Below are 12,889 nucleotides of genomic sequence, written 5' to 3'. Positions count from 1 at the left end.
TTTTTTTAAAGGAATTAAAAGAAATTGAAAAAAAAAACAGGGAAAAAGAAGAAAAAGTTTGTGTTGCATTCAAATAATTTCCAATTATATCAAGTGAATCTTGTTGCCAACATTGTGCTTCCACTAAAAAATGTGATTAAATACAGTTGTGTAACGTGCAACCGACTAAATAAGCCCCCAAAAATGTTAGTATTATGCGACAAAAGATACCAGTAAATAAAGAAATGGAAAACTTGTGAAAGAATTGTTGTAAAAACAAATGATGTTTGTAGTCCGTACAACCTTTGCAATAATAATTCATTCAAGTCATATTTTCAAAAGTGAAATTGTTTTTTACATTGCCGGAAACTCAGAAAAATGTAACATGATGTCAAGTTTTGGACATGTTTGATAATGACTTAGTTGGCACACTTAGGATTGCTGTTGCTCTCTGTTGTTTCAAGCGTTGCTCACCGACTTTGTGTGAACGCTCAGACCCGTGGAAAATTAGAGGGAACATTGGTCATGGATGGCTACAGGCCTTTCCACTTGTTATTCAAATTACATTTTTAGTTGATTCATAAACAAAAATAGTGAAAGATAAATTGATCAGTTATACCTGTGTTTTTCAACCAGTGTGCCGGGGCACACTAGTGTGCCGTGAGACCTTTTCTAGTGTGCCGCTGGTATTTACCCAATTTTACCTTTCCAAAAAAATCAGGCCATTATTCAGTATTTTTCCAATCTTCAGATGAGGAACTGTAATAGTCATCCATATCATTAGGTGGCAGTAGATTTTTATATACTTTTTATGTAATAATTATCTGCTCTACGTAGCACAGTACATTTAACAACGTAATTTCTTTAACAAAGCGGTTTAAGATTGCACTGTTAAAAATAAAAACATAAAGCACATAATTATTTTTTTGTCATAATTATTATTTTCTCCTTTTTATGTACTAATTATCTGCTTATGAGGTAGTACAGTAAAATATTTGACATTTCATTTTCGAACATTTTCGACGGACAGTGTGCCTCTGAACTTTTTTGTAAATAAAAGTGTTCCTTGGGTCCAAAAAGGGTTGAAAAACACTGAATTATGCGATTAAAATGTACACTATATCCATGTTGTATACTTGGACTGGTGTAAAATGACAGCTCTGTTGGATATTAAAAAAATGTTGTGTGAATCATTAATCTTGGTGTGGCACACTGATTTACAAGGAAATTTGAAAGTGGCACTCCGCACCGAAAAGGTTGCCGACCCCTGGCTTAAGGTTTTAAGGTTCTGTTGGTATTATACAAAATCATGCATGGACTTACTCCCTTTTGTCTTTCAGATTTAAGTTCCCTCTTTGTTCCAGTCCGGAGCCTTCGCTCCTAAAACGCTGGTCTACTAGTGATCCCAAGAGCCAAGTTCGAGAGCGTTCTCCATTCGGGCCCCGGTGCTGTAGAATGCTCTGCCCTCTGAGATTCGATCTGCAAACTTAGTGGAACTGTTTAAATTTAGGCTTAAAACACATTTCTATTCTATGATTGACATATATTTCATGTTGACAATATCTGTGAATTGTTTGTTATTGCAACATCCGTTGCACCCTGGTCATCCTGAAAGAGGGATTACCTCATGTGCGGTCCCTTCTCAAGGTGTCTTCACTTTTCTCATGTTGAGGTTTTTGAGTTTTCTTTGCCGTCATGTAGGTTTTGGATCGGGGGATGATGTAATAATCGTCTGTAGTTTGCAATAATCTGGAGTCCGTGCAGCCCTTCGAGACTCCTTGTGATTAAGGGCTAGGGCGGCATTAGCTAAGAAGGTAGAGCGCTCGTCTTGGGATCCTTGGGCAAGACACTGAATCCCTAATGCCCCCAATAAGCAGGTAGGCGCCTTGCATGGCTGACTACCCATCGGTGTGTGAGTGTGTGTGTGTGTGAATGGGCAAGTGTGAAGCACATTGTAAAGCGCTTTGGGATGTCTCCATTGACTTGAAAAGCGCTATATAAATACAGACCATTTACCATTTACCATACACAAATAAACATGACTTGACTTGCAGTTAAGTGGTGTACTTGTCACCCAACCAATAGGTGAAAAGCTCAGCCAGTTTGACCCGCCCCCTCATTTGAATAGAATTTTGTTAACACAGAATACAGGACAAAATAAATTAAATTATACACAACAAAATAAATGTCGGAATAAACACCGAAATTTGTTTGTGTAAGAGTGTGTAGATAAACTGAAATGAAAATTTCATGAGGAATAGTCGTAAATGTGGCCTAGTATGGCATCAACATCTGTATGTACAAATCCAAATGCATTTCAAATGCATCCTGCGCAAAGACAAAAGTGAATGTTAACGATCAAAAACAGGATCTTTTGTATTACTTTTATTTGACTGTGTCTTGCTAGTATAAAACAAAGTGTCTTTCCTTGCATTTTATATCCTGCTTTCAAAATTTGACTGGAATTATGTTTTGCATAGTGTGATGTGATGTCGAGGGGGAAGGCCTTAGTTTTCCTCCCAAAATAAACAGATTGAGGCTGGTGAAGTAGGCTGCAGGGATACGCCAGAAGAAGAAGAAAAAATCTTTCACGTACATACACACAGTAAAAAGAGAGGGCTTGACCATTTCCCTTCTTTAGCGGACTGAAGTTGCTGCAAAGACTTGACCAAGGTGAGATTCATTCCTTCATAGTTTAAAGTTGTGTATTATTTGCCATGAAACATGAAACGCTAACTTGTTAGGGTATTATTATTTCTTATCTAACTGTAGGAGACAAAAAAAATCCAGTTTGCCACATTTGCATTCTAGGGTATGAGTAGAGATAACAGAAACCATATGTAGTCATAAAACATGAGTGGAATGAAACCACATGAAGACACTTCTACAGTGCCAAAAGGCTTTGTGAAAACACAATACAGAGTAAAATATGGCTCACATGTTTGGAGTTTTTCTCCATCTCTCCTAACACAGGATCACCAATGAAAATTTTAATCTTGTTCATTAATAAATTGAACTGCAGGAATGTTTCCTGCACACAGAAAATAGTTCAAAAAAATTATTTTTAGCTGTATCAATTAATTACATTTCCTCTGTGCATGAAAATAGGTTTGCATCATTTGAATACTGTGCAAGCTTGCAGTCCCATATTAGGTTTTCTTTGAAATTTTGCTCTGCTTGGCCGTCTTCTCCAGATCAAATTCATACTGTTAACTAGCTAATGGCTGATGATTGGCAGCAAAGATGCATGAGGTATTTTGGAATTATCATCACTCATAGTTCGTAATTCCTAATACAGCTGTCAAGAAACGAGGTTTTGATAGCACGCCACTGAACCAAGTAATCCTGGTGTGCACAGCTGCAAGGACAACTTTCTCCCTTGCGCACTTGTTTCACAAAGCAGTAAAAATTCCACAGTGATTACATGGACAGCTGACCGACAAATAAGGAGATCTCATGTTAGTTCTGGGCAAAGTTGGAATCATGTTGACTCTTGTTTTGGGAGTGTTCCCGTTCATCACTTTTCCACTGGTGGAGACATTGAAGGACGGACAGATGGATGGATGGATGGATGGATGGATGGATGGATGGATGGATGGATGGATGGATGGATGGATGAATGGATGGATGGATGGATGGATGGATGGATGGATGATGGATGGATGGATGGATGGATGGATGGGTGGATGGATGGGTGGATACATGGATGGATAGGTGGATGGATGGATGGATGGATGGTGCATGGATGGATGGATGGTGCATGGATGGATGGATGCGTGGATGCATGGATGCATGGATGCATGGATGCATGGATGCATGGATGCATGGATGCATGGATGCATGGATGCATGGATGCATGGATGCATGGATGCATGGATGCAGGGATGCATGGATGCATGGATGCATGGATGCATGGATGCATGGATGGACATCCAAACACCGGTACATGTCACAGACAAGGTAAATAGTAATAGGGAGAAGGCCCTTAAAAGCTTCTGCTCAGTCTACAAACTCACAGTTAACAATCATTTGAGGCCCCACCTTAGTATGAAAGTTTGATGTTATTATGGGATGCTCAAGTTATATATGGATCCTACCTCTGTGCCAATAAATTACGTAGAGCTCAAAATTGGTAAAACAATAACTTTGCAATTGTACCCAAAATTACAGTGCATGCGCATTAAGAAAAAAAACATTAGCTTGCAAAACGAGACTTCTGTCTGAAGAAGAGAGAGTGAGAGGGATTCACTACTGATCAATTTGTTTTTTTACTCACACACTGTATTGTTTTTTCTCAAGTCTTATGTTCCCTACATTATTATTTAGTTATTACTGATTTGTTTGATATCAATTCTTAAAGTATCCGTCCGGAATTTTAAAATGTTCTACATTCTGATGCCATCTTCTGGCTTAAATAATCAATGCAGCCTCTGTCAAGCTGCTTGTGTGGCACGTGCAAGGCCATGCATTTCTTTTGATGCGCTTTAATAGACTCTTCTTCTTTTTTTCATCTTTTTGGGGGGTTGTGTTGGAATTTGGATTGAATTTGAAATAGGCCTTTTCTTACTTTCACCATATTCATGCTACATTAACCGAAAACTGAAAGCATGGGTATGAGATTACTCTCCGACCCCCCCTCCACTCGCCCTTTCCTGATTCCTCATGTGCTGAGTCCCGAACTGATAAAAGTCAGATAAAAGCAGACAGGTGCGGTGAATTTTTTTATAACAGCTCTTTTAACTCAGATGGACATTGTTAACACATACTTGATAGAAAAAATATTTTTCTTTCGACTTTTTAATCACACCTAAGTGTTGTTTGAGGTGTCTTTAAAAAGTTGAAAGTAGAATGTTTTCTCTATTGACAATGCCCAACTGAGTTCAAATAGCCCTTATATTTTTTCCACCACGTCTATTTGCTTACTTTGACAAGAGCTGTTTGGGCCACGGAACATATTAGGTAGGAGGAAAGGTGGGAAGGGCGAGGGGGTTAAAAAGTAACGTTTTTTGTTGGTGTCAGATGAAAATGATGAAAGTAAAAAGAAGTTGTTGAAACAAGCCAAAAGATGGTAAAGTAATTTATTGGATCCTCCCCCTGCAGCCCCCCCACCCTAGCTGTTCATTTTGAGAGAGACAGTCAGAGGTGAACTGTCCCCCACGCCGCCCCTTCCCAATGTTTGTCCTTCTCTCAGTCTCTTTGCACACCTTTGCAGCAAGCAGGAGCATCAAAGATGCAACGAAGGAGTGCCCATTTGACAAGAGGCAAAGTCAAATGTTGTTAGATAATACAAAACCGCTTTGTGGCGCACATTTATGATTGTTATTTATTTCTTTATTATTAAGATCTTGTGCCGCCATCCATGTAGCATGGTTAAAATGCCGCCACGGGTGGCTGCCCGCTTCACCTGTGCCTAAAACCATGACTGCCCGATGTGCACCCACTTTGCTTGGATCCCGACTCCCGCAGGAACCAAATAAATTGAGTTTGAGACGTCTGGCCTACTTCCTTTGGCCTCATGACTATGTACAATATGCATTGTATTATTGTATAGTATATATGATTGAGTACAAATATTTTGTTTGCTTTTATTGTTGGTTGATGGTGTTTTTATGCTGGCATACCGTGAAAGCCCTCAACGCATTTCAACATAGTTCTGTGACATCCAGTTTCAGTGATATCAACCCGTCTCCGCTGCTCTTGGAATCAGCGCAATGTTGGGTGTTCTAGTTATCATGTCCTTGGTTCACCTGGTAACACAGGCAGCCCCATCCACTGGCCCCTCACTTACCTGCAACCGCTGCTGTGATAATCTTCAGCCAGCAGAGGACACAACAGGGGTCTACAATCAGCCAGCCCAAGTACATGCCTACATCAACATGACAATCCTCAAAGGTCAGACAAATATCCATCTTGTTTTACTGCAGAAAATATTATTTCATGACCAATATGACATCTTTGTGAGCCTGACCTGGTTGAGTAAAACATTGGGAGAGAGGGGGAAAGAGAGTTAGAGGGAGAGGAAGAGAGAGAGAGAGAGAGAGAGAGAGAGAGAGAGAGAGAGAGAGAGAGAGAGAGAGAGAGAGAGAGAGAGAGGGGTATTGAGAGAAACAGAGAGATAGAGGTAGAGATATAAAGACAGAAACAGATAGATATAGAGGTAGAGGGAAAGATAGAAAGAGAGAAGTAGAGTGGTAGAGAGATAGATAAAAGGGGAGCGAATGGTATACAGATGTAGAAGGAGAGAGACGTAGAGAGGGGGGATAGAGTCAAAAATGCACACACATTGACCAAACATTCATTCCCCCTCACTATTCCCAACCTGACACCAAACATTAAGCCTGCAGCACAACAAGGGGAGAGTTGCCGTGCCATGCATCCCTTCATCAACAGAGAGCCCCGACAGCATACACTGGTTTACCCCCTCCGCATCATATGCATTGATATCAGTCATTCTTAACTATCCTTCCACACTCACATCTATCCCCTGCACACACCCTTGCATCCATTAAATTAAACAACCTGAAATATTGTGCACGTTTCTACTCATCCATATTTGGGCCTTCCTCCTATTCTATTTCCCACCACTTCTGCACTACATAATCTTTTAGTCAAACGCCATGTATCCATTCTTTCCATATGTCCAAACCATCTGAGACCATTTTCATCAAGCATCCAAGCAAGCTCTCTTACCACACCAGCTCTTCTCCATACTTCCTCATTCCTTAACCTATCCAGTCATGTCATTCCACACATACTACGCAACCATCACATTTCAAAGACATTGAATCTATTACGCCCATTTACTCTCAAAACCCAGGCTCCTGAGCCATACACAACTGTTGGTGCGACCACACCTTCATACAATCCTCGCTTTGCATCCATTTGCACATCTCTACATTTCAACCATCCGTTCTTCACACCTATTGCCTCGCATCCTTCGTCCCCTGTCTCCTAGACATCCTCCTCCAAACCATCGCCTGCTGCCCCATATGAACCCAATGACTTAAAACAATCTACCTCCTGCAACTTTCAACCATTCAAATGAATCTGTAAAACACCTACATTACCGCCTCTCGAACACCTCATTACCTTATTCTTGTCTGCATTCACCTTAAGCTTGCTTCTTTTACAAACTTTATCAAACTCCACTACCAAGGCACTCAGTCCTGCTGAAGTGTCAGCCACAAAAGCAGTGTCATCTGCAAACAACAGCTGAATTACATCTGCTCTCCCTGCACTTACATGCAGCTCACGCACCACTCCATCCATATACAAATTGACCAGGCAAAGTAACATGACACACCCTTTACAAATCACTCCAGAATTAATTCCTCTCTTCCTCACATCTCTTAGAACCTAGAACATACACACTCAGAAACACCCACATATCGCTTACCCACTTCACATTAACCCACATAATCTCGAGGACACCTCCTTCCATTCCACTACTTTCTCTTTCACTCTCTCACTCACCAAAAAGGCCACACCTTCCCTAACTCTTCCTGTACTCAGAACTGCCACTCTCACCAAAACACACGTCAAGTCAAGTCAAGTCAAGTCTTTTTTATTTGTATAGCCCTTAATCACAATTAGTCTCTAAGGGCTTCACAAGTTATTACATATAAGAAGTTTAGGTTATTCGTATGCTATAGAGTAGAAGTGAGTTTTAAGCTTAGATTTAAACATTTCCACTGAGGTTGCAGATCGGATCTCAGGGGGAAGAGCATTCCACAACACCGGTGCCCGGATGGAGAACGCTCTCGAACCACACCTCAACACTCGCTCTCCACTTTGTTTCACTCAACGCAAAGACATCCAAGCTTCTTCCCAGAAACAAAACTTCTCTAAATCTCAATCGCACTACAAAGCACACATTCAGCACCACAAGTCTTAGTGTGGTTGATGTGACCCCTCCCTCAGCCTCTGCGCGATCTTGATTCTTTCTGGGAGATTAATATAAAGGAGGGGAATCCCAGCCACCTCGCTCCGCCCCTTTAAGACGTCTCTTACGAAACGCAGGAGACACAGTCAGAGGTTTTTTTTTCTGTAGCAGCACACAGATGTATGCATATTACTCACACCACATGCCACAATCAGCCCCCCTCCCACAAAGGTAACAGCACTTAGAGTTGCAAGTCCTCAAAAAAGTGCAATACAAATACATTTTGATTTGATTTGGTGAATGTACAAAAATAGATCATGTTTGTGCATTAGTGAAACATTTCTTAATGCCCTGCAGGTGATAAAGGTGACCGAGGTGAAAGAGGCACACCGGGTAAAACTGGACCAGAAGGCCCCCAGGGATCCATGGGGCTCAAGGGCCCCAAAGGCTCTAAAGGCCAAGCCGGTCTCCCTGGAGACCCCTGCAAAGCCCAGTATGCCGCCTTTTCCATAGGACGTCGCAAGTCCCTCCACAGCCTCGAGGCTTACCAGCCGTTGATATTCGACACGGTGTTTGTGAACCTCGACGACCACTTCAACATGTTCAGCGGCAAATTTGTCTGCCGCACACCCGGCATCTATTTCTTCAACCTTAACATCCACACCTGGAACTTCAAGGAGACGTATCTCCACATCATGCGCAACGAAGCGGAACAGGCCATCGTGTACGCCCAACCCAGCGATCGCTCCATCATGCAGAGCCAGAGCCTGATGCTGGACTTGAGCCTCAAAGACGAGGTGTGGGTCCGACTCTATAAGCGGGAAAGGGAAAATGCCATTTACAGCGACGATGTGGATATTTATATCACTTTTAATGGATACCTCATCAAAGCAAGCTCAGAGTAAAACTGAATATTAATCATGTGAAATATAAATGTACTCTTCTTTAATTAGAAAACATGGCATCGATAGTTCTACCGAATGCAATCGTTATTCGGGGGGAAATCGTTAAGTACAGTAATATTCTTCTAGTCTTCTTTCAGAGTCTCAAGAGAAAAGGACGCTTCTCACTGTTTTCCCTTCTTCACTCCCTTGTAAACTTCTTAAAACAAAAAGTCTTGAAGACCTGCACACACTCGTAAAAAAACTGTACACACGTCGTGTTTCTTAAAATTTCTATCACGCTATTTTTATCATCGAAGATGGGACTTATCACATTGATTGTCCAAAATTCAAACACAGACTCTTTAGGGTATTTCTCCTTTTCACACAAATGATGGAATGGAGCAAAAACACCAGATCAGGAGAACTAGAAAGGAAAATCCAAAGAAAAAAAACACAACCTACCAGGTTTTACACTTTATATTTTCAGAGATTCTACTGGAGATAAGAAAAAAATCCTCCGAAATTCGCAAATTTATATCGTGATTCAAACAATGCGATTGTTTCTAAACGTACAAATAAATGATTGTTATAACAACATATGATATATTTCTTTAAATATTTTTGTAAAAGAAGTGTCCAAATTTTTTGGGGGGGAAGGGTCTGTAAAAAGCCTTTGCCTTCAACCTGTCATCCTTTTTTCTCTTTACAGGTGATTTTTTTTTTCATTTTTTGATGTGATGTTTATTGCAAAATCATGAGAAAAAAACAGAAAATACAAATTCAAATACGTTATGGGTTTACATTACAAAACAACAATAATGTAAGAAGTAAAACATGTGAAATCTCACCTTGTGTTAGTTATCAGGTAGCAAGCCCCCAAGTTAGCAGGTCTGTTGCGACCTGTGTCTTAAGTCAATTGTGAAATATATTAAAAACAAAAATGCATCATCCATTTTTTTCTCATCTTTTGGTTACCTTGTTAGGCTTCCTCATCCATGAAACGAGCTTTTTTCTATTCTTTTTGTGCATCTCCATGACTTTTCTGTTAGTAATTTTGAAAAATGTGAAAGTGAAACTCAAGAGAATTATATGATTACATAAAACATGTGCAAAATGTCTTTTGTTGGGAATTAAATATCAAAATGTACCGTTTACCAAATTGTTCGAATTAGTTATCTAAAAAGTTAAAAGTGGAATCATGTGTTAACAATGCCCATTATCATTATCATTTTTTCCACTGCACCTATCTGCTTTTATTTTACCTATATCAAAGCTGTTCCGGCCTTGGAACACATTAAGCTGGCGGAAAGAAGGAAGGGGGTAGAGAGTGACTTTATCCTCGTTAGAGTCGTTACACTACACTAACAAAAAACTGCGGTAACAACCCTCAATCATGTGCGACACAAGGGTTCACAGTCACTCGGTTTATTGCCTGATTCAATAAACAAAACAATACAAAGAAGTCAGGGCGATTGTGCACGACTGCATACATCTTCAGCACGAGGTGATATAGCTGAAGGTACGGCAAGCGCAGAAGCCCAAAAAGTGCTAAACGAGAAAGACATTCGCACACGCCCATGGCTTAACAAATGAATGCGGTACCACAGTTTTAACAGTAATGCAATAAAAACACAGAATTTGTGAGAATTCAAAAAACTCAAAATAATGAAATTTCAACTCTGTTACAGTGGCAAGAAAATTGTGCAGGTAAGAAAAGGCTATTTCAAATTAAATCCAATTACCAACCAGAACCCCCCAAAAGATGAAGTTTATTTAAGCGCGTCTAAGAAATGCATGTACTTGCATGCACCACTCAGGAACCATGTTAGAAGCTGCAATGATCACTAAAGCCACAAGATGTCGGTAGAGAATATAAAACGTCCAAATTGGATGGCAGCACCTTTTAATATAATAACGCCTTCAGTATGGTGTTGGTGTCGGTTTTCAAGCATAGATATTGACTTCAAGAACAAAACGAAAAATCATTTTTTCCCCAGCAACTTACTTTGATAAAAATAAAAAACGAAAAGCAGAAGAAGTTTAAACACGAAGTATCTATTTCAAAACCAAACAGACAACAGATTACTCGTTCCAAGACAAATGAGTTACAAATTAGAGTAAAAGTCTCTCTGTGCAAAAACTTGCATGCATACGCAAATGACGTGTTAAGAATAAAATGCACACGTGGCAAGAAATTGACACCTTTAGTGTCTTCTTTGTAAACATATCACATGCACTTGATGCACCACTTCTCGGCCTTTTGGCTAAGATCAAGTGATCGCAGCAAGGCTTCAGGGCTAGGACCTTAGCTTGGCCTTTTGGCTGAGAGTAAGAGTCCCGGCTCCTAGGCTTTGTAGCGTATTATGAACTGACCGATAACGGATAATGGATAATGTATAACGAAGATGGAACAATAACCCTTAAAAATCCCAAATCCCACTTATGATTCCAGTTTTAGTTGTTGCGAGTGTTTCATAATCCTGTTTTTATAGCCCAGTGGAAAACAACCCTAACAATACAATTGTAACAATTTAAATTTTAAATGAAGTGTTGTTTTTGTTTTAACTTGATTTAGACAAGAAACCTTGATGCAATACACAAATCGATGTGGTTTAAAACCTAGAACCAGTCGGTGGTGACCTGTTTTGGATTTTAAATGATTAAGCGCATTTTAATAAACGTGCATTCTTAAAATGATTGTTACGTCAGGAATTTTGTGATTGTTTTACAAGAGACTCCACAAGAAGAAGCTGACACGGTTGTGTGCCTTGCGAAAGCTTTTAAGAAAGAAAGAAAGAAAAATACCGCAGTTTCATCACTTAGAGTCTCTGTAGTTTGTATTCTTCCTTTTGCGTTGTTGTAGCACTTTTTAGGTTGCAGTATAGTACAGCGATATCTAGTCGATCAAATATGACGGAATGTTCCTTTAATATATATATATATATTCTGCATCTCAAATACACACATGGCCGGGAACAAGCTCGGTTTGAAAATTCTGACGAGCAAGACAGATTAAATGTGATCATTTCAATTTATATATTCTTTTTGTAATTATTCCTTGTTGCATCGGCGCCGACTGAAGGAAACAAAAGGCAACCGATGCGGGATCATGCAGTTAGTGACTTCAATCGCTAGGTGGCAGTAAGCCCAAAATAAATCTACAAGTGGGGTCAACCTTAAAGACACCAAATGTAATAACACGTGTTAGCATTAAACCAGGGATTCCCAAACTCAATTTTGGTTCGGGGGCCACAAGTTAGGAAAAAAATAAACGTTCGCAGGGGCCAGACTAGTAGATTAAAGAGAAAGAAGATGATGGGGATAAAAAAAGGGGCGTTAAGAAAGAGAGGGGGTGGAGAAAAGAGAGGGAAAAAAGAAAGTGAGAAAGAGATACTGTATGCAGAGAGAGAGAAACAAATGGAAAGAGAGACAGAAAAAATAAAGGGAGAAAACGAAAAAGAGAAAGACAAAAAAAGAAAGAGAAAGAAAGACAGACAGAAAGAGAAAGACAGAGAGAGTGAGAGAAAACAGAGAAAGACAGAAAAAGACAGAGTAAATATAAATATGAAGAGAGAAAAAAGAAAAAGAGCGAGAGAGAAAAAAGAAAGAAAGAGACACATAGAAAGATAGAGCGAAAATGAGAGAAATGAGAGAAAGAAAGACAACAAGATGAAAATAAAGAGTGAAAGAGAACAAGAGAAAAAGAAAGAGAACAATAGGTGAAAGAAAGAAAGAAAGAAAAGTAAAAAAGAGGCAGCCAAAATGAGAAAGAGAGGACAGAAAAGGGGGGAGAGAGTGAAACACAGCGGGGAAGAGAAACACAGAGATAGAGAATAGAGAGATAAAAACATAGCTTTAATTTTTGCAAGTGGCGACTGGCTTTAGAGACGCAAAGTGGACATATTTAAAAGCGCAGCTCATTTTTTTACTTGCGCTTCTCTCATCGTTGTCTCGCAAGCCGGATTCAATCCCTCAGGGGGTCTTGTCCGGCCTACCGGCCGCATGTTTGACACCGCTACCCTAACCCATACCACAGCGCTGGGCCATTTACAAAACGGATTGTAAGAATACGTAAAAGGGCAACTTCACATTTTTCAAGCAACTGACAAGATGCAGCACTCATTTTTCGTCTGAGTAGTCAATA

The 12,889-nt window shown here is 39.9% G+C and overlaps 1 protein-coding gene across 1 annotated transcript; it reads left to right on the top strand.

Annotated features, from left to right (window-relative positions):
- The first annotated feature begins 2,523 nt into the window (after positions 1-2,523).
- Positions 2,524-9,771, top strand: c1qtnf6a (C1q and TNF related 6a). Its single transcript, XM_088354513.1, has 3 exons — positions 2,524-2,652; positions 5,646-5,871; positions 8,219-9,771. The coding sequence occupies exons 2-3, from the start codon at positions 5,691-5,693 to the stop codon at positions 8,764-8,766; spliced, it is 729 nt and encodes a 242-aa protein (XP_088210639.1). The 5' UTR covers positions 2,524-2,652; positions 5,646-5,690; the 3' UTR covers positions 8,767-9,771.
- The last annotated feature ends 3,118 nt before the right edge of the window (positions 9,772-12,889 follow it).

The sequence above is a fragment of the Urocampus carinirostris genome, chromosome 1 (assembly GCF_059441175.1).
Source record: "Urocampus carinirostris isolate Australia breed hairy pipefish chromosome 1, RoL_Ucar_1.0, whole genome shotgun sequence".
NCBI classification, from domain to species: domain Eukaryota; kingdom Metazoa; phylum Chordata; class Actinopteri; order Syngnathiformes; family Syngnathidae; genus Urocampus; species Urocampus carinirostris.
The sequence above is the reverse complement of the archived record's forward strand: the minus strand, read 5'-3'. Positions and strand labels throughout refer to the sequence as shown.

Coding starts and splice junctions, on each gene's coding strand:
- c1qtnf6a (XM_088354513.1), top strand. CDS start 5,691: ATGTTGGGTGTTCTAGTTATCATGTCCTTGGTTCACCTGGTAACACAG. Junction 5,872..8,218: donor CAACATGACAATCCTCAAAG/GTCAGACAAATA, acceptor AATGCCCTGCAG/GTGATAAAGGTGACCGAGGT.